Source organism: Oryzias latipes, chromosome 23, assembly GCF_002234675.1.
Source record: "Oryzias latipes chromosome 23, ASM223467v1".
In the NCBI taxonomy this organism is placed as follows: domain Eukaryota; kingdom Metazoa; phylum Chordata; class Actinopteri; order Beloniformes; family Adrianichthyidae; genus Oryzias; species Oryzias latipes.
Genome location: NC_019881.2, coordinates 257,429 through 280,122, shown reverse-complemented (window position 1 = coordinate 280,122; position 22,694 = coordinate 257,429). Strand labels below are relative to the sequence as shown.

Sequence of the window (22,694 nt, the reverse complement as noted above, 5' to 3'; positions counted from 1 at the left end):
TATAACCACCTCCAGCAATGAGGGGTTCAGTGTCTTGCACAAGAAAATTTCGACACAAGACGGGAACCCAACCTGCAATTTTTCAATCAGAGGTTGCTCACTGCCTCTGGACTGTGGCAGCCTTTTGTGGTGGACATATGCAGGCTCAGCAGGTTCTAACCAGAAAACAATAGAATTACCGGTTCTGTCCTGTTTGTTCCTGAGCCTCTTCTCCTTTTGGTGCTTCTGGCCTTACGCTCTTCATCATCAGAAGACAGGTGCAATTAGAAATGCCACCTGACACTTAAAAATATAAAGAGTTTCAGCTGGTTTTGGAAAATCCTTTTCTTTTTGGTTGTTAGACCTCTAAGATCCTCTGCATTGTATATCAGCGCAGAGCTGCTTCCTCCACTTCAGAATCTGCTGGAATTAATTGTGTGTATGGTGAAAGGTTTTTTAAGTCAATAGGGACAGCCTTAATTTTACCTGAAACCCCCAGTGGTCATTTGTGTAAAATGAGCTCAAATTAGTGTTTTCATCTCCTTAAGGGCCAAAGTGAGCAGGGATTCAGTGGTCGATATGATGATGGCCTACGAATAAACCGCTTTGGGATTTTTGACTTTTATGTCTTGATGTTCAGTTGTGGCCTCTAGTCTTGTCTTCTTGAAACGTTTCGTGCAACAGCAAAACATGTCAAGAAGAGAAGACAATAACTCTATAGGCCATTGCTCGACTTCAAGATGACATCAGTTGAATAAGCAAGAATCTATGTAGATGTTTGAGCTTTACATGTTTTCAAAAATGGAGAATCCACTGAGAGTTTCAAGCATCACTTTTTTCTGTCTCTATATCGTAGTGAAGCAAGGTTCTGTTCAATAGGGTGTCCCTACTGTGCTGCTGCTAGCATGTTTAAAAGGATTGGACACAACTACTTTACACCTATGTCATTTTCTATCTATGGAAATGGAAATGATCTCTAAGACATACACTGAATTTGAAAAGTCAAGCACTTGCCAGGAATCACCATGGACTAAGACATTTGAAGACAATATTGTGATTTGTAGTGAGAGCAGCGAACAGGTGGAGAAGAAAATAGAGATAGAGGTTTGCCCTGGAAAGGAGAGGAATGAAGGATAGGCTAGAGGAAGACCAAAGAGGAAGTTTATAGATGCAGTAAATGCAGACATGAAGTTAGCTGCTGTTAGAGGAGAGGATGCATTAGACAGGGTTAGATGGAGGAAGCTGATTCGCTGTGGCGACACCTGAAGGGAAAAGCCGAGAGGAAAAGAAGAAGAAGACACACTTGCCAGCCTAGTTGAGCGTCTTTGCCAATGTGGCAGTTTCCATGAGGGTTCAGTATGGTACAAAATGTTTGGTATACCTGACCATGAAACCCATTCCATGAAGCTCTCTGTGTTCTGGACTTAGACTGATCTGAAGGTCACATGACGTCTGGAGCTCTGCAGCAACTGACTGCAGATAGTTGGTGACCTCTTTGACCTTCAGTATCCTCTGACCCCTCTCCATCAGGTTACGTGGTCGACCACTTGGTGGCTGAGCTGCTGTTGTTCCCAAACTCTGATAGAGCTGACAGCTGACTGTGGGAGATTTAGGAGGACATTTCACCTCTGGATTTGTTGTCCAGGTGGCGTCCTATGACAGTTCCACACTGGAATTCACTGAGAGAGGAACATTCTTTCTTTTTTTTTCTTTTTTTTAACTTGTTCTGTCCAACAGCTGAGTGAACAGATCAGAGCTGAAGGCCTTTTGTGTTGGACAAGTTTTAGTATCACTAAAAGAGGTTATGAATTTTCGGATAGCCAGAGGGTACATTTGTATAAACCCCTTTTTGTTATTTATTATTTATTTGTTGCTTTTAGTGTGTGTGGGGAGGGAGAGGGAAAAGTGTGAGGGGGGGTGGGGGGTGGAAGAGAATAAAAGGAAGAGAGGTGAGAAAGTGGGGGATACAGGTACTGATTTGAATAAGTTATTATTTTAAGCTGTAACAATTATACCAGATCTGCTGGAAAGACGAATGTTACATCAAAGGTGAAAATCTGACACTAAGATGAGTGGAAAATGTCTGTCCATCAATCCACTGTGGATTAGGAGGAGGGATGAAGCAGACAGGGAGCAGTGTGGTAGTGTGCACGTGGGGGTGGAGCTACATGCATGCTGCCGAAGTGAACCGTGTGTTCATAAGGGGAACCAGATCCTACCCATCCCGACCAGGAGAGGGGGGGGAGACCGCCAGGCCAGGAGCGCCCCAAGCAACACGACGCCCCCAGTGAGCCCCGCCAGCATGTCCCACCCATCCAGTTCCCGGGGCCCTATGTGCCTGTGTGCAACATTTGTTTGGGTGGGAGCAGGGAGGAGCAGGCGGATGGGCACAACCGGGGAAAGAAGGCTCCTCCCTAGCAACCGGCCCTCCAGCCAGCTGTGGTATGCACTGCAGGGCAAATAAACATTTAATCGTTAATGCTCATTATGTATTTGTACCAACATAGTAATTTTGATAGTAGGCTAATATAGCTAATAAAGATACATATTGTATGTGTTGCCTTCATTATAAGGCTTAAATAGGGCTTTTAATATTTTGCAGCTCCAGACATTTTTGTTTTTTGTTTTTTTCGTCCAATTTGGCTCTTTCAACATTTTGGGTTGCCGACCCCTGCCCTAGCCCCAAGAAACCTAATAAATAAGTAGGAAAAAAAACAAAAACCTAAGGGAACCCCTTAACCCCTCCTGTGGATGCATAGCCAACCCCTGGGGGCTGGGCCAAGCCCCAAGTCCCCCCCACAGCCCATGCCACGGCGACCGCCACCGCCCACCCTGCGCCCAGAATGCACCGACCCAGGAACCCCTGCCAAGTTGCTGGCAAAGTGCACCCCCACCCAAGCAACCAGAGCCCCAAGGCCGGGGGATCAGCAGGCCCGGCAGATAACATGCCCCCAAACCCGCCCCGGCCCACCGAACCAGCCAGGACCCGGCTCAACCTATCACCATCCCACCCCCACTAGGTGATGTGACTAACCAGCTGGAGCCAGGGAGAGTCTGAAGCCGACAGGTTTTTTGTGGAGGACATTATCTCTAAACTAATATGCTCTGACATGAGGTTTCTGTAGTGGTTGATGCTAAGATTATTTTTAGATTTCCAGTTTAGGAGGATAGTTTTCTTTGCGATACATACAGCGGTGAGAACCATATAAGCCTTGTTAGATTCCATGTTGATGTTATTCAGGTCACCTAGTAAGCAGAGTTTGGGGCAAGCAGGAATCTTATGATTAAACCAGATTGATAAATCCTCACAAACCTTACGCCAAAATGATTGGACAGGTGGACAGAACCACAGGGCGTGCAGATAGTCGTCTATGTTGTTACCTGTGCACTGTGTGCATACAGCAGACAGCAGAGCGGAACATTCTGTCACAAATGTTTGTAGAAACAGTTTGTGTGTCTGACTGATGATTTTATTCACCTGTGGGAGGCCGAGTGATTAGGACACCTGATTCTGGTTGTTTGGATGGGTGAGGGAATTCTTTTGGTATCATAGTGTAGATCTTTAAACACTCCAAAGAGTCTGGACATGGTTTCAGTGATGCCATTCTTCTCCCTTTGTTATTCTTTCACTGCCGTTGCTTACGGTTAACCTGGGTGGTCACCATGAGACGCAGCGACAGCTACAGACCTTATTTGGTGTCATGGTTGAAACCACAGCTGTGCACATAGACTGGAGAATGGTTGGGTTCGAAGCACACGTAAGGGCACTTTGTGTTGTTTTGTCCGGGAGTTTTCTATAAGGTTAAGTATTTATTTCATGGGGTGAAGCTCCAGACTCGACAGTTCCCGCCTGGGTTTGTTTTCAGAGGAAGAGGCCTTGTTATTCCTTCTCTTTCTTGACGTATGTGTTCACACACCTAGAATTGTTAAGGTGATTGCTGCACAAACACAGACAGACCCCTTGCTACTAGAAGCTACTTTGTTTTTGTGTAATCACAACACATTAATCACTTTTTTTCACTGTCCTAACGGTACAGAGATGTTGGGTTTGAGGTTCTTGCTCCCTTTGTGCAATCAGGAATGTTTCCTTTGATGTGACGTCCTCTGCTCTGCACACGGCCCAGAGTTTGCCAGCAGGATTTCAATCTGCCATCGACACCTTTGTCCGAAGGCGGCGGAGCGTGAGCGGTGGCCCTTTGTGTGGGATGGTGGGAGAGGTGACCCTTCAAGTGGGTCAAAAGGAAGTGTTGTTGAGGCCAACATATGCGCTTGTGACTTTCTGTGGACGTCTTGTTAGGTACAACAAGAAAGCAGAAGTTCCACACAAGCAAAAAAAGAAAAAAGTAAAACATTTCTGTGGCTTTAAAGACCGAAAACAGGCAGAGAATGGTAATCAGCTGCCGGTCTAATGTGGTTTCTCTCTTTTATGGTGTCTCTCTCCCAGGACGGGGGGAGTCTGGTGGACTCCAGTGGGAGTCTGCGTGTCCCGCTTTATACCGCCTGGCTGGAGCTCTTTCAGAAGGAGGTAACCTCCAACCGCTAGGCTAGACGTTGGTGTTTCTCCCTTCCTGGCTCTGGTTTCACTTCGCCTCTAGTGGCATCTGGGTCTTCTGTCTAGCCTCAGCTTAGATGCACCGAGGAAGCATGTCCTCCAAACCTGGGGGTTAAAGGTCTGCTGTTCTGCTGCTCTACAGAGCTGCTCTAGTGGACAGTGTCGCCTTTGCTTTTGCGTTGGCTTGTGAAGTTTTGCTCCTGTTGGACCTGGTCTTCCTCTTCTTCATTTTTTTAAACTGACTTTCTATCATGATGTGACGGTGACCCCGAAAGAATCCCAAATCAGGACTGTTTCATGACTGTTTTACAAACATTTAGGGGACTGTTTGATGACTGTTTTAATGGTGTTTCATCACTGTTCATGACTGTCTCACTGAGGACATTTCTTTCACTTCACCAAAGAACCGTTTCTCTTTGAAGAGAACATTGTTGTTGTATCGGCTCAGACGATGACGACGCCCGTCGTCTTTGACATGTTAAGTCAAAATGTCTTGTCTGTCGTCTCACATTCACGTCCTCTCCTGAAGTTTGCTCAGGTGTTTTCACGGCGCCACAAGTGGTTTGAGTGATGAAGGTCCATCTTCTGATGATCAGCTGCAGCTCTCATACGGATCCTCGAAACCCACGCTCTCTTTTTAATTTCTTATCTGATCTCATATTTCTCTTTTTGTGCTGCTTGTCTCTGGTCATGTTTTGTTTCCATGGTAACGTGTAACACTGTTAACCTGCGAGCAGTCAGGTGTTTTTCTTTCTTCTTTTCAAATCAAAGTCCGTCAGTCAGATCCGGCTGACTTATGACAGCTCTTTGGTGCTGGTCGCTCCTCACACATGCTCTTCACCTCACCTCACCTGAACTCAGCTTTGCTGCAGGAAATTTAAAAATGATCTCTTATCTATTCATCTTTAGTAGTCAGAGGCATTTTTGAGCATTTTGTTTTACTACTTTACAATTTACTCTAATAATTTACCCTTAAAAGGCAAAGTTTGTGACCCATTTTTAGAACAACAGCAGCTTGTTTTCATGAAAATATTTTTGATTATGTTTCATAATATTGTCAAAATCAATCCGAAGGACTACTAAAAAACTTGATTTCCAGTGATGTATTTTAATTTCTAGTTTTTTTTTTTTTTTACTGAATCCAAGAGGCAGGAGGAGAACAGGATGGAGGAGCGCTGGCAGATAAACTGTGAGGACTAATTGACGTGTGGATTAATGAATCAGCAACCCATTAGACCTGAAGATCATTGAAAGTCCGTCAAAGCTTCATTTTTTTGTCTGCTGCTGATTCACAATGATTTGAATTAAGAAATTGTCCTTTTCTTTTCTATGTCCTCTATTATCAGAAAAATGCCACATGATTGTTTTCATCAGAGTGGGTCTGTAAAGCTCTGAGAATTTACTGAGTATCAATAGTGTGAATTAATACAGCAGCGAGGAACGAACCAGCTGGGGATTTTCAGGAGATAACAGTGGTGTGCTGTGGAGTTAGCCGGAGCCTAGCTTTGTGTGGGTTGAAAACGGCCGGGTCCAGAGGGGATTTCTCTTCAGAAGAGGATCCGCTTACTCAGTCCAGGTTTGTGTCTTTGCCACGTTCAGGTCGACCTGCAAACGTGAGATTGTGTGAGTCCTCAGCAGCTATTTGACTCTTCTAGCTTAACAGCCAGAGGATGGATGAGGTCATGCTGACGTGAAGACAAGTTACAGGAAAACCGGACCTTTCTTCAGATGAAGTTCTGCTCGGAACCTTTTTTTTTCTTCTGCAAATATACAACATTTTTGTATTGCAGTTTAGTTTTCATGCAGAGAACTTTTGGCACCTCAAGGCGGCCGTAGGCTCCGCCCTCCTGCAGTGTTTTATCCCAGAATCAGAGCAACAATTGCACTTCCTCTGATTAACTGTGAGTCTGCTCGCCGTCTTCCTGTATGATCCAGATGAAGTGTGTGGCAGTCTGCAGCTCCATCAGCTACTTCCTGCTGTGCACGCCTCGCCGCCATCCCACACGTCCTTCCTGCACGCGTCCACCTCCACCTTTCCCGTCACCAGCTGCAGGTTTCTGACAGCAGCTGAAGGGTTTGAGTGGAACTGAGAGTTTATCCTAACAGCAGGAAGGTTTACTGTGAGATGTGACAGGCTGTTCTGTGGTAACACAACTGTGTGTGTGTGTGTGAGTGTGTGAGTGCTTGTGTGCGTGTGTGTGGTGTGTGTGCATGTGTGTCAGTGTGCGTGTGTGTGTGGTGTGTGTGCATGTGTGTCTGTGTGTGTGTGTCGGCATGTGTGCGGGTTTGTGCGTGTGGGTGGGTGTGTGTGTCAGGGTTTGTGTTTGTGTGTGTGTGTGTCGGTGTGATTGTGTGTGTGTGTGTCGGTGTGAGTGTGCGTGTGTGTGTGCGTGTGTCTGCGTGTGTGTGTGTGAGTGCTTGTGTGCGTGTGTCTGGGTTTTTTTGTGTTGTTGTTGTTGTGTATTGCAGTGCACCCATCAGCGCACGTCTGTTTTCTTGCAGCCATGCCCCCTTGTGCTTTCTCCCCTCTTTGTGTTTACGGGGAGCTGCTTCGTTGTCACGGCTACCGCAGGCCTATCGCCACGGAGACGACACCTCAGAGAGGAGGAATCTGTAAACGGAGGCCCCCACTGAATAAGAGCCCCAAAACTGAACTTCTAAACATCTGACAACCTGATAAATGTCTCACAAAAACAACATTAGACCACATTTGACCTAAATATAATATTATATAAAATAATATTCCTGAAATGGAAATCTAAATCAGGGGTCTCAAACTCAATTTACCCCTCCTGCAGGCAAACCCTGCATACGTGCACGCGCTCGCCTCTCCTCTGTGTCTGGATCCAACGTGAATCAGAAATGAACTGTTTTCTGCACAAAATGACTGAAAAACGCAATCAATTAACAGATTAAAAAATCAATAAGTAAATAAATCATGAATAGATTTCTGCTTGTTCACTATTCTATATCTGCTGTTTTCAGATTTAAACGTCCTCATGAACACAGTTCAGTTAACACTGTTAACCCTTGTGCTATCCTGTGGGGTCCAGATGACCCCCCCTTCCATTGAGGTGTTCTCCCTACCATGACAAAGGTGGATAAAGGTGGAAAGATTTCATGTAATCCATGGACACCAGTGAAGATCACAAATCATTGAAGAAAAAAGGTTCAGAGCTCTGTCTAGTGGGTCTAGATGACCCCACTCCCAATGGTAAAGTGCCTAGGATAGAACAAGGGTTACATTTGAACTGTTAAACACAGAAGCAGACTTCATCTGAACACGGCTTCTTCTTCCTGCTGGACACTTCCTGCTTCCTCTGGTCCAGCTGAGAGGCTCAGACCCTCAGTCTGGTTTGATGATGATCATCAGTGAGTCTGGATCTGGACTCAGACTTAATGAAGTTCAAGGTGGAGAAGAGCTTTTTACACGTTTGTGATCCCAATTTTAAATCTGTGTTGAATGTTTTTTCTTTAGTTTACATTTTAAAATGCAAACCAGTAAGGGAGAAACAAAATTTAGTAACCATTTTGAATGTTCTTTCTTATGACTTTTTGCACATTCAAACCTCGGTCACAAGTAATTTCAGAGCAGCCACTCCTTTATTTTCATAGTTGGATTCAAACTATGGTTAGTAGGGTTGTGCCGATGGACGATATCATCGTCCATCGTGATGGGTGACTGACATCCCGATGGAGAGACCACCATCGTGATGCCACGCCCCCGCCACGTTGCGCGTCGACATCATAAGCCGCGGTTACATGTACAAAATATCTTGATGGGATCAATGGTCGGATTAGAATCCAACCGTGTACATGGGCCCAGAAAAATGTTTTCAGAATATAAAAACATTCACTAAGGTCACAATTTCGGTCGGAATAAATCATTCGCACACGCGCAGTATTCGCACATGCGCAGTTTGAAAACCGGAAGAGGATACAACTTCCGCTGAGCGGCTTTTTTTCCAAACTTTATTAAAGGTAACAATTCAATACAAAACGATAACAGCGCCGAGCGGCTATATACATTGACACGTCAGCTCGGTAAAATACGAGACGATCTTCTAAACGTGCTTTTAATAATGTTACGGTTATTATGAAACACCTGTTCGCTCATCATTTGAATTTTAATCCGTGTGGTCAGTGCTTTTTCTGAACGGAGCCAGGATTAGCAGTATGCTAACACGGGCTAACAACATTAGCTTTGGGTGGCGCTGCATCCTGTGAATAACATCAGCCTTTATTTAGTCGGGACACGACTGGAAACACAAATCCACGTGATTGTTTGAATGTTTTCTAAGGACTGAGCGAAATTTCTGCTTTGAAGCTCAAACCGCTGTGTGTGTGCTGACGATCTTAGCTGTGCACAGACACACACGTTTAGACCCGGTTCTGAGTTTGATAGCTCGTACCCCTAGAGCTGCGGGACGGATCGCAGTCTTAAATCTCCCACACATACCGCTCATGTACCCCCCCCCCCCTTCCCATCAAACATAAAGCTGTAAATCCGCCCTCCGCCGGTCCACTTCGCTAGTTTAAGTGCAGGAGCGGACCACTTCTTTTCTATTTTGTTTGTTACTTTTTCTGTTAAAGTCACTTCCCTCAGTTTATACTGGATCATCGCGGATTAACCATTAGTTGGGAAATAAAATGAAAAAAGCAAAATAAGGAATAGCAGTTATATAAGAACGAAAAATGTAAAAATACCCCCCCCCCCCCCCCCGACGATGTCATCGTCCATCCCGATGGTTGACAGCAAACATCGTCAACGGCCAAATTAGGGGACATCGCCCAACCCTAATGGTTAGTAAAAGACCCAAATACCCCCAAATAACCCTAGTTGGAGTGTTTTCTGCCCAAAATGTTTTCCTGCTTCAAGCCCGGTCAGTGTCACGCCCCCAGAGCCACAAACCCAACCGTGATTGGTCGGTTCGTCTGCTCCGCACACAACGCCGCAAAAGGGCCACTTCTACAAAACTCACAGGCCACACTGACATTAAACTGATGTTTTATTAAGACGGGCCGCAAAATATCGTCCTGGGGGGCCGCAAATGTCCCGCTGGACACAAGTTTGAGACCCCTATATGGAGTATGAATAAAATAAAATAATAATAAATATGATATAAACTATAATAAAATAGAATCTAAAATGTAATAATGTTATGAAAATACACATATTTGATACATATCATTTTTAGCTTTATACCACTTTTCTCCACTGGTTAGTGCTCATACAGCAGTAGTTACCATGACAACACAAACCAATTTCAACATAGAAATAACAAGATGAAAGTATATTTGACATCGATGGTTCGTTATGTCATTAGTTGGATTATGGCCGCATGGCGTCCGTTAGCAGAGAGAAAGAGACATCCTTCGCTTGATGGTTCCTGCCTCCGTCTCATCCATTCATTTCTGTTTGTTTTCCAATTATTTTGTATTTGTGTTTCTGTTTAGTCCAACAACAGCATCTTCTTACTTTCATATTTGTTTTCTTTTTTTACAGTTCTTGAATGAGCTGATGAGTTCACTAACCTCTACGGACAGACTGAATGAACCTGTTCTTATCTTTATTTTAATATATGTTCTTTTCTGTTTCTTCTTTTTACTTTTTAATGGACTTTTTCTGTCTTTAAATTCGTTTTTGTGATTATTTTTGCTCTTTGAAACAAAAAACCTTTAAGATTTTTTTTTTTCACTTCACTAAACTGAAATGATTGTAGAGTTTCAGTCTCTTCACTAAAACGAACATTTTTGTTTCTGTCAGCAGAAATCTGACCAGCTTTAAAACATGAAGGCTCTGAGGCTACGTATTCTTCCCTTTGTTTTTTATTTTTATCCTTTAATCTGATTTAAGAAGAATTTGATCCCCCTCCGGAGCGCTGCTAACTCCCAGCATGCCTCAGTAATGCACTTACAGAGTGGAGTCAGATTACTCTAGTTTGTCCTTCAGCACAAACCACATTTCTGTCCTTTCATAACTCTGCTGTCTACGTTTGGGAGAGTTGACCTGATTGGCTGTTGGAAGGTGTCACATGACAGGAAGTGATGCGATTTGGTGCAAATTCACAACAAAAGTGATGAGAGACACTGACGCTATATCATTCACTCTCCCGTCTGTCTATATAGCTAAAGTTAGTGCAACAAAGACACCAAATCTTCCTGAAAGTAATCTACCATCGTGAAGACGGCGGACAGCAAAGAGGAAGCCCCGCCCCTTTGTCAAGAAGAACCCGACTGGAAAGATGGCGGAACAGGAAGGAAAACGCCAGAACATTGGCTGAGTCCAGAATCTCTGATGGGCTTAAAAAACTTTCTTACATCCACTCTTGGAACAAAAACCTGCGTGTCGGGGGTATCCAAAGGAGGTTTTAATAATTATTATGGGATGGGAACAGGACAATGGCTTGATGACTGTTTTGTGGCTAAGAGTGAAATTTGGCAATTTTCATATGTTCCCAAATTTGGGAAAAGAAAGCTTTTGACATTTCACCCACATACCACCAGCTTACCACCACCCAAGTTGACTTCTGACCTCAGGAAGAGGCCGCCATCTTGAAATTTCCAACAAAAACAAAGAATGCCTTTAGTACCAGATACAAATTTAAACTTAGCGTGGCGAGCTCGCAGATGTAGCGTTTCCCTGTTGCTCGCACTTTCTTTGCCAGAATATTGAGGAGTTCAATACATGAATGGGTCAGGCTGAACAAAACCACACACCGCGAGAAAATGAACACATTAGGAATGTGGGCGTGGTCAACCAAATACACCTGCTACCAAGAAAATCCAAGCTTACTTTTACAGATTCTTCTAAAAATTACATAGACCTGTTCAACCCCCCCCCACCACCACCACACACACAAGCAACCCAAAAATTAAAATGGTTGCTATGGAGATGAAACCAAAAAGTGTTGTGCTTTTTAAATAAATTTGTCATTTTAGCTCTGACCGGGGTGGCAGAGGATGAGAGTGAGGGGTGTGCCATCGGTGGCGGGTCGAAAGGGGGGGCAGTGAGGGCGGGCCATACTATACTGCCCATGGTTTGAATTCATGTGCATGTTGTTCCCACTTCGTGGTATCTTTAGTTGCATTTGACCCCCCCGGTATCTCATACCGGCTTTCTTCATCATGTTTCATTTTTCTTTTTTCTTTTTTCTTTTTTTAAAGCGGACAGTGCAATTTAAAAAACACATGATAAACGTGGTTAAAAGCCAGAATTAGCCAAAGGCTAGTTTTTATCTGCCATCCCATGGCCATGATGCTAAAAGGCATAAATATAAATACAGTCAATCTTGCATTTCATGATTTTTCTTAACTTCACTGGCAAAGAATCTGATTAAAAGCTGACATAAACTAGAGACTCAGTGAGTTTTAAAAGCGCATTACTCTTTATCACTTTACATTTTTCTGATTCAAAGCATTTCCCGTTGCTGAAACTCTACTGAACTTCATTCTCAGGCTGTTTTACACCAACTGGCCTGCTTTGTTCTAATCTGATCCACATTTTCTCAGATCAACGTTTGTTGGTTGCAGACCTTGATGAAGGAATTAGCCTAAATTGTGGTTATTAGTTATGAGCACAAAGGCATTTTTGTCAAATTAAGCCTGGATCAATTGTACGCTGCTGCTCTAAGACGCCTGAAATCAGCCAGAGGTTGTTTGTGGAGAATTAACCAGCGTGGGCGGAGCTGATTGAAAGAAATAAGAAATAAAGCAGGCTGGAAATTGTAAAGAACTATAAATAAAGTTTAGTTGAAGTCATTTACCATGACAGTAGTGTGTAAGAAAGTATACTGAAGTTGGAGGAGTTGGGGATTTAACCCTTGTGCTATCCTATGGGGTCCAGATGACCCCATCCTTACATTGAGGTGTTCTCCCTACCATGACAAAGGTGGATAAAGGTGGAAAGATTTCATGTAATCCATGGACACCAGTGAAGATCACAAATCATTGAAGAAAAAAGGTTCAGAGCTCTGTCTAGTGCAGGGGTGCTCATTACGTTGATCGCGATCGACCGGTCGATCGTCAAGGACATGAGGGTAGAGGGTAGATCTCGGGACAGAGAAGATAAAAAAAAAGAAAAAGAAAAAGTACTTCTTTAAAATCCACCAGCCAATCAAAATCCTCACCGAGAAGTATGGGACTCGATTCACATGCAGAACGGCCAATCGGACATCCTCTGACGCATATGTCGCTGCAGACGTGTGTTTAAAAACACTGAGCGTGAACTCTCTGTCATAAGAGAGTTGCTCTCTGCCCTGCGTCACGTCAAGTTCCCGGCAGAAGACCGCTCCGCGCAATCGGAGTGTTTATTGAAGCCGCCCCTCGTGTCTCCTCCTGCTATCAGCTCTGCAGTGTACTAACCTACGCTGTGGTGTGCTGGGGGGGGAGCACCTCAAAGACAGACTTCTCCAGGCTGGAGAAGCTGATCAGGCGGGCTGGCTCTGTGGTTGGCACAAGGCTGGACCCTCTGGCTACTGTAGCAAAGAGAAGGACACTAATAAAACAATACCACCCACCCTCTGCACACGACCATCAGTAGCCAGAGAAGAACCTTCAGTAAGAGGCTGCTCCTCCCAAGGTGCAGCACTAATAGACTGAGGAACTCCTTTGTCCCCCGGGCCATCAAACTCTTTAACCTCCACTTAGGGGGGGGGGGGGGGGGGGGGGGACGGAAAAGGAAACGGAAAGGGCCTGAATGACCTTTTTTTATATATGCTGTTTTGCAGATATTTAAATTGTTTCTTACTGTTCTAATCTTTCTAATTTTTCTAGTCACTGTGCTGTTTTTTCCTTTTTCCTACATGTATGTCAAGCAGTGCTGTATGCGATGGAGATGTCAATTTCCATGGGGGAACCTCCCAAATGGATAAATAAAGTTGTCTATCTATCTATCTATCTATCTATCTATCTATCTATCTATCTATCTATCTATCTATCTATCTATCTATCTATCTATCTATCTATCTATCTATCTATCTATCTATCTATCTATCTATCTATCTATCTATCGATAAATACGAGCTCATAAGGAAGCTGTTATGTCGGAGGCACACGCTTCGTACGGAGCCAGCAGCGCCTTTGAAAAGCCATGATACTCCCCCCATTGCACGGTCTACAGCAGAGCATGAAATACGGTAGTCTCTGCTTTCTGTCTTTGTAATAAAACGCCTCATCTGTTAATACTAAAGTATCTTTGTGTAATGTCACTGTGTAGTTTTTAATCATCAGTACATAAACAATAATGTTACTAATAAACATAACTAACAAACATTTACTAATAGTACTTTATATATATATATATATATACATATATATGAATATATGAATATGTTTATCCACGCTCCGCTCATCCAGAGCCGACAAGGAGCTTCTCATCCGTGCACGCTGGCCTACTTTAAAACACGCCAAACAGGTGCATTCACGTTGACCGGCTCGGCCAAGTAGCTCGGTTGGTAAGGTGCAGGACTGTCATGCAGGAAACCCGGGTTCGATTCCCAGGGCGGAACGAACAATTAATGGTAATGGAAAAATGGAAATGGGGCAATTACTATAACAATGACGGGCAATAAACATCACCCAGTGAGGGTCCTTGGGCAAGCCCCTTAACGCTTATGCCTACCTCACAACATGAGAGACAATGAACCGCATGTCATGCCGGCTCAGACGTTGCCTGGCCAAACAAGGTCTGCGTCAGGTGCTGAGGGACCAGGGCACCCTGATGGAAAGTGGGCTACTGGAACAAGACGGAAATGGACTAGATGTGAGAACAAGGTTCTGTTAGAATGCTACTACTCAAGTAATCCCACCCAGAGGGGATACATGCAGAGAATGTGGAATGAATGGATGCTTCGAAACCCACAATCAAGGCTAACTGCCAAACAACTGGTAGCCCAGTGCTCTAACATTCACAAACGGCAACTCCTATCACAACTTGAGATTGAAGCGATACAATACAATGCCACGGGAGAGCCAGAACAACAGGTCAGAGAGGAGGTTATGCCACACTCCCACTCTGAGATTGGGTACACAGCACCAACAACCACAATTACGCTGAGCGAGGCAGCAACTGACATGAAAGACAAGATCATGTCTAGAATGAACACTAGGCAACCCCGACACCAGCTACAACGGTTAAGTGATGTACTGCCTGAAAGTCTACTGGAAACTGTGAATGAAGCATTGAGGGCAATTCTTACCACAACCATCACAGAAACCGATGAACTGGTTTACACTTCAGCAGCAGTGATCCTTGAGATGCTTGGCTATAAGAGCAACCATGGAAGAAAACAGTACCCACCATGGAAGCAACGGTTAGAGGCCAAAATCATGGCAACTCTGAAGGATGTGAATAAGCTGACAGAGGCTCAAAGAGGTACAATGAGAAAGCAAGTACCTAAGAGATACAGCCAGATGCCCATACCTGAAGCACTGGAAACTGTCAAACAAAGGCTCCTAGCCTTGAGCAGCCGCCTAAAGAGGTACACAAGAGACAATGAAGCCAGACGAATAAACAGGCTCTTTGCAACTCAACCTGCAAAAGTGTACGCTCAGTGGCAGGGTCAAAACAGCCAAGCAGACCCACCAAGGCTGGAAACTGAACAATACTGGAAAAGCATATGGGAGAAAGAGACAGCACATAACAGCAATGCCCAGTGGCTGGTCTCTCTGAGAAAAGAACATAGCAACTTCCCTGAACAGAATCCAGTAACCATCACAGTGGCAGACATCCAAGAAAGAGTCTCAGGTATGAAGAACTGGACAGCACCAGGGGCCTCATTTATAAAACTTTGCGTAGGATTTGCGTCAGAAGTGGCGTACGGATGAAACATAGGACGTGCGTACGCACAGAAATATTCGGATTTATAAAACCGTGCGCACGCACATCTTACGCATCTTTCCCTTAATAAATCACAACCAATTCTAAATGCAGCGCAGCTTTTGCTGCTTCATGACACGCCCATGGTTGCCCATAAATAGTCCGTGGAACGCCCACAAATGAATATTCATTGATTGCGAAACCATGGCAAACACCGAGAGGAAATGAAAAAAACGTAACTTTTCACCCGTTTTTGTGCATACGCCTGGGTCAGAGCTTGCGTGAAGGACCGCACATTTTCCCGTCAAGTTTGCTTTTTATAAATCTCAATTATTGCGTAGAGAGTGGCGTACGCCTTCTTTTGTGCGTAAGCAACCTTTATAAATGAGGCCCCAGGTCCTGACATGATACATGCCTACTGGCTAAAGAAGCTTACCGCACTCCACGAGCGCCTGGCAGCACAAATGAACCAGCTGCTAAGAGATGGGACTCACCCCGAATGGCTGACGGAAGGGTGAACGATCCTAATTCAGAAGGATCCCTCAAAGGGTGCAGTCCCATCCAACTACCGGCCAATAACCTGTCTGTCCACAACATGGAAGCTCATGTCAGGCATCATTGCAACCAAGATAAACAGGCACATGGATCAATTCATGAGTAACACACAGAAGGGCATTGATAGAGACTCCAGAGGAGCCAAACACCAACTCCTGGTCGACAGAACAGTTGCTCAAGACTGCAGGTCACGACACACCAGCCTGTGCATAGCCTGGATTGATTACAAGAAGGCCTATGACTCAATACCACACAGATGGATCACTGAATGCTTGGAGCTGTACAACATCAACAGGACTCTAAGAGCCTTCATAGAAAACTCAATGAAGCTGTGGAAAACCACCCTTGAAGCCAATGGGAAGCCACTTGCACAAGTGGCCATCAAATGTGGGATATACCAAGGTGTCCCCACAGCTGTTCCACATAGGTCTGAACCCCCTCAGCCAAATAATCAACAAGACTGGGTATGGATACCGACTCAGAAATGGGGCCAACATCAGCCACCTCCTCTACATGGATGTCATCAAGCTATATGCTAAGAGCGAGCGTGACATTGACTCCCTGATCCACACCACCAGGATCTACAGTACTGACATTGGGATGTCATTCGAGGTGTAGATCTACCACACCAGACAAGACCCAAGGTGTAGATCTACCACACCAGACAAGACCCAAGGTGTAGATCTACCACACCAAACAACACCCAAGGTGTAGGCTGTGCAAAGAGGCGCCTGAAACAATCCAGCACATAACTGCAGGGTGTAAGATGCTGGCAGGGAAAGCATACATGGAGCGCCACAATCAAGTGGCTGGAATAATATACAGGAACATGTGTGCAGAATATGAACTGGAAACCCTAAGGTCAAAATGGGAAACACCTCCGAAGGTGGTAGAGAATGAGAGGGCAAAGATCCTGTGGGACTTCCAGATCCAGACTGATAGGATGGTAATGGGGAACCAACCAGACATTGTAGTGGTGGATAAAGAACAGAGGAAAGCCGTTGTGGTTGATGTGGCAGTGCCAAGCAATGGGAACATCAGGAAGAAGGAACATGAGAAACTGGAGAAATACCAGGGACTCAGAGAAGAACTGGAGAAAGCATGGAAAGTGAAGGTGACAGTGGTGCCTGTGGTAATTGGAGCACTCGGGGCAGTAACCCCCAAGCTGGAGGAGTGGCTACAACAGATACCTGGAAAGACCTCAGACCTCTCAGTCCAGAAAAGAACAGGAACAGCTAAGATACTGCAGGACCCTCAAGCTCCCAGGCCTCTGGTAGAGGACCCCAGCTTGGAGGAGAAACCACCCGCGGAGGGTGAGAGGGGCGTTTTATATACATATATATTTATAGGTAGATCTTCAAGACATTGTCGATTCAAAAGTAGCTCGCACGCCATAAAAGTGTGAGCACCCCTGGTCTAGTGGGTCTAGATGACCCAACTCCCAATGTTAAAGTGCCTAGGATAGCACAAGGGTTACACTACAGTTCAGGCTCACAAGAGCTCTGCCAGCTAGACCTCAGTCTTATCCACCAGGTGCTCTTCTCTTCGGGTGAATTCAGACTCAGTAAAACAACTTTTAACGTGATCCACATTGCTTCTCACTGTTTTCCCAACAATCTATATGTCATAAACACGTATCGGTGTACCTTCATACCAGACGTCTCCTCATCCCTGCAGTTGCTAGCATCCTCTGAGTCTAAGCAAACACGCCACGTCTTCTTGTCAGTAACCGCCTTGCAGCACGAACCGCTGATCCAAAGTAACGGGTAAAAAGTTTTGTTCCAGACGTTCAAAACTGAAATAACGTTAATTATATAAACAATTAATTAAACTAATATGACTCAAATTTAAAGTTCTAATAAGTTAACTGTCCCCATAAGGATTGTGAAACAGCACGTCCGCCTTCTCTTGTTGTTTTGACCCGCCCTCATAGTTCCTGGCCAATGAGTGAAGAGATCTTTGTCACATGGTTTTTGTTTACCAGCTTTGGTCCAAAACAGAATGGTCTGAAAACAGACTAAAGTTCTGACAGTTCAAGGTTCAGGACTTGAATGAAGCGGACTCGATCTGGAACAAAAGATTTGTTTTAGTTGTTCAGGTGAAGTCCTGTGAGAGCTCAGCAGAGGTGAGGACTTGGACTTGGGACACAGACTTGATGACTTGGGACCTGGGATTTGGGATTTGTTTATGCTTATTTTTTGTCTACAGGATGTCAATGCGAGTTTGAAAAGACAAAAAACTTCCTTCACATTTGCATCGTGAAAGCAGAAAAAAATAATTATTTTTGTGTCACAAGTTGTTTAAAAGTAGTTTAATAACAATTTGTGATAGTAAAACATTTGTTTCAACTTAAAAGTTTAAAAGACTTAATACTTGACTTGGACTTGCAATAACAGGACTTGTGAGCATCTCTAAATCTTAGTCATGTCAACTGTTCTGTTTCTTTAGTGTTGGACTTTTGTTCTCTGCCTAAGGCAGGTTAGTGTAAGGAAGATGTCAGATTAACAATGATGAGAGTCTGTACTTACTGAGTCGTTACTGTAACTCTAAGCGTTTACACTATTAACAGAATCCTTGCATGTTGTGAAGCAGAAAGAAGCAGCTTTGTACTGATAACCTTTACAGTAGTGACATGTTTACACAATCAGCGGATTCTGTGATGAAGAAAAGCTCCAATGTGCAACACTTTACAGTAGTGATGTGTTGCACATGAGTGCAAAGCCGACATGAAAACAGTTAAAGGAGCTCCAGGATGTCGAGGAGGGTGTTCTTGAGGTGTCGCCGGCCACATTGCCAGTGTTGAAGGGTTCAGTGAACTGGGACTGGTACCAGTTCTGGTACTGATACTGATCCTGAGGTCAAAAAAGGATTCCCTCCAAAAGTGTCTGGGCTTTCCCTTTGGGTCCTAAGGACCCGAGTTTCTAGTTCAGTCTTGGAATAGCTGCCGATGGAGAACATTTCTGAGATACGAGGGTTTAGTGTTTATGTTCTTTAGCTCAAGTCAAACCTTTGATTTTTTGTTCTGTTTGATTTTTCAGCCAAACATCGGCCGTCTGGGCACCCCTCATGGACCCTCTGCAGAGAAGGTGGCAGTGGTTGCCGTGGACGACTGTGACATCGCTGTGGCCATTCGATTCAGGAAGCAGATTGGCAACTACTCGTGCGCGGCACAGGGCACGCAGACGGGACAGAAGAAGTACGAACTTTTCTTTTTTTAATTTGCCTGAAGTCAGACAAACCAGTCCGACTGATGGGTTAATAAATCATATCTCGGGGGAGGGGGAGAGGGGCAACGTCAAGTTGTCTTCATTACTAGAGCTCACAGAACCGGCAACTGTCGCTGGCTTATCTCCTAATCTGCTCATTTTTCTGGCCTCTCTTGCTGTCAGACATGGTCTTAGACCCGCCAGAGCTCCTCTCAGCGCTGGCTTTAGACGGATCTCTGTGTTTACTGCTCGCTAATCAGTTCTGCTTTTTATTGAGTGAGAGTTTGTGATGAGCCTGTGGAAGTCGGCATGCTGGGGCACATTAAGTATGCAGAGGGCGGGGTCAGAGGCAGGCTTCAAAGACCAAGGCCACAGCGCCGCATTCCTCCATGATCTTGTTGCACAGGTCGCAGATGCTGAAGGCACTGAGAGGACGCCTCAAATTTGTCGCAGCGGGACCTGCAGATGTTCGTTAACCAGCCGTGTAATTTAGTTCTTCAGAGTTTCAAACGCCTGAAGGCACCGCGGGTGACCTGAATGTCAGCGACCGCATGGCTGAACTTTCACAGGTTGTCCCTATTTTATGTTGAAACGTTTCCTTCTTTTTTTTCCATTGAAGGGATTCTAAACGTTGATTTAGTTCTTCCTGCCTCCAGCTAAACAGTGTTTGTCCCTTCATGAAGCTTTCCTCTGCTTTTCTTCCTGGAATTGCGTCACATTAAAGCTCTTTAGGTAACTCAGTGTTTGGTGTTTCTGCGCATAAGCAGCTTCCTACGCTGTGTTTAATGTGCCTTACTGATGAGGATGCAGGCACTTGTTAAATCAATAAAGCATTCTTTTTTTGTCAAAAATGCTGATTATTCTGGGATTTACCCAAGTTATCCTCCTAAGAGATGCAGTTTATGAAAAACTTCTGGTTCCAAACATCTGTTGTGATCCCAGAATTCCAGTTTTTTTACAAAGGTTCTTGGTCATGTGAGCCTGACTCGTTGACTTGTACAGATCTTTGGACTTGACCGGTCCGCTGCTTCTGGGTGGAGTTCCCAACCTGCCAGAGGACTTCCCTGTGAGGAACAGAAACTTTGTGGGCTGCATGAGAGACCTGAAGATCGACAGCAGGACCGTGGACATGGCCGGCTTCATTGCAAACAACGGCACCACGCCTGGTGAGCTCTGAAGCCCTGACAAATGCTGCTTTATGGGACTTCCTGTGTTTGAGCAGGTGAAGGTCATTTTTAAAGGTCACCATCAGTTTCTCAATGGTTTTGCTTGGATATTAGCTAATCTACACAAAAAGTGTAAAAGGGAGGATAAAAAAGGTACAAAAATGTTTTGATTTTCTTTGTTTTTCTTTTAAATTTTAAATTAATAATGAAGGTTTACTTCAAATCCCAGAATTTGCTTTTGTATTTTGACTTTATCCTCAATGTTTTCCTTTAATTGTGTGGAGTCAGAATATTGATTTAGCCCAAACCAAACCGTTTATTTTTCTGAAAATTGATCTTCTGAATTGAATTTTAAATTTAGCTTCTTCTGATATTAATTTTTTTGACAATTTTTTTCTTAAATATCTAACTTTGTTCTTAAAGAGTTCTCCTAAACCCCAAAACTTAAACTTTTTAAAATTAGACTCAGATCTCGTAAAACTAACTTTAAAAAAACAAAAACGTTTTTTTCTACAAAAAAAATCTTCCTCCATTGTAAAATTTCCACTTTTTCTAAATTATTTCACAGTTAAATTCATTGTAATCTAATTATTTTCTTTTTTTTCCTGACTGGCGACCTGTCCAGGGCGTCCCCTGCCTATCCCGGCCACAAGTGGGCCGGGATAGGCTCCGGCAGCCCCGTGACCCAAAAAGGGACTAAACGGAATAGAAAATGAATGAATGATTTTTCCTTAATTGAAAATGTTTTGTTTAACCTCAAACTTTATAAATTTGTTTAGCGCCTTTCATTCCAATTGACAACACTAAGCGCTTTACATAAAAGCAGATAAAATAGGCATGAATAGGAAAATTATTTAAAACAGAAAACACAGGACACTCACACAGATGGCCCCCCTCCCACCCAGTTCCCCCAATACAACCCTCAACAGAAATGTGAGAACTGCAGCTAAAAGAAAGTCTGGCTCGGTTCTGCTGTGAGGAACCGGTACAGCGGGGATCCATTTACTCTAAGGCCCGACCACGGGGGTCATCGCCACAGCGCCCACCCAGCACAGCAGCTCAGAGCCCCCTCTACAGCTATTAGACCACAGAGCGGGACCCCAGCCGGCCCAATGAGAACGAGCACCGCAGCAACAGCACCCCCTACAGGCGGAGCCAGTAATGTCCCAGAACAATGGATCCCTGAGAGGAAACACTGGAACATCAGTGTGTAAATAATAATAAAATAGTTAAAACATAAGATATAACAATAATAGTAATTCAAAAATAAAATAAATGAAATGATTAAAATGCCCTGAGACAGACTGGCGACCTGTCCAGGATATCCCCGCCTTCGCCTGCAAGTGGCTGGGATAGGCTCCAGCAGCCCCGTGACCCCGAAAGGGACAAAAACGGATTTGAAAATAAATGATTGAATGAATGAATAAAACATTACCTTCAATGGCATGAATATAGCAACAATAACAAAAAAGTATTATATTAATAATAATAACAATAATAATAAAATATAATAATAATAATGCATTAAGAAGAGAAAATAAATTAATAAATTGATACAGACTCAAAGAATGAAGCCATTACTAAAGTCATGTAAAAGCTAAATTTCAAAGGCAGGTCTTGAGCCTCTTCTTAAAAACTCTGCGGCCCTGAGGTTCTCCGGCAGGCCGTTCCACAGCGAGGCCTCACCGTGGTTTTTGGTCATCACCTCAGGAACAACTAAGAGGCCCGGGCCAGAGGCCCTCAGGAATTCATAATTAAGATATGTTGTGTAGTTAGTGCACACTTAACACATCTGTTTGTGTTTTCTTTCTGAGGGCTGGTTCTGGTCAAATCTGCCACATTTTGCTGTTTTTTCTTGCTCTGAACCCTGACACCAATTATGAATGAATTCCAGTCATTTCTGTTGGCTTCATGGATGAAAATGAATGGAAACTAAAGGACATTTTCTTCTGTGTGTGTGTGCATCAGTGTCACACAAAACTGAACAAAAAAGACAAACAATTGTGTTTGTTGCATCTGAAGCGCTGACTGTTTATGACAACAGCAGAGAAGCTTAGATCAAATCCACCAAAAATTACCAAGACTAGTCTGACTAACTAGACTGGTCTAAAGACTAGTCTGATTAAGTGCAAACCTTCATAGGCCAAATGTTGCTCCAGTTTTGACTCCTCCAACAGTAAATTTGGTCGTATTTGGCGCCTAGCGAATGTTAATTTTGGACCCCGCCTGCATTTCTTTATTTCAATATCATGACTCAAGTCCACACCTTTGGTGCTTGCAACGGTTTACAGTAAACTGTAAAGTGAACATCTGTAAAGTTCTCTTTTGAAGGGATTTCTTTCTGGTTCCTACTCTCAGTTTTTTCCTGAAACTGCCACAGATACTTTAAAGTTAACTTTTTAAACTCTACAAACCCA

General features: G+C 44.0%; 1 protein-coding gene across 6 annotated transcripts in view; it reads left to right on the top strand.

The window, feature by feature from the left end:
• Window positions 1–22,694, top strand: part of celsr1 (cadherin EGF LAG seven-pass G-type receptor 1) — a 154,310-nt gene that overhangs the window by 62,276 nt on the left and 69,340 nt on the right. For 5 of the 6 annotated variants that reach the window (XM_023952120.1, XM_023952121.1, XM_023952117.1 and 2 more), the window contains exons 7-9: window positions 4,424–4,504; window positions 18,944–19,101; window positions 20,114–20,277. In XM_023952120.1, the coding sequence (XP_023807888.1) occupies window positions 4,424–4,504; window positions 18,944–19,101; window positions 20,114–20,277 (403 nt within the window). The remainder of the gene's footprint in view (window positions 1–4,423; window positions 4,505–18,943; window positions 19,102–20,113; window positions 20,278–22,694) is intronic. The other variant, XM_023952122.1, reaches the window with a different exon arrangement.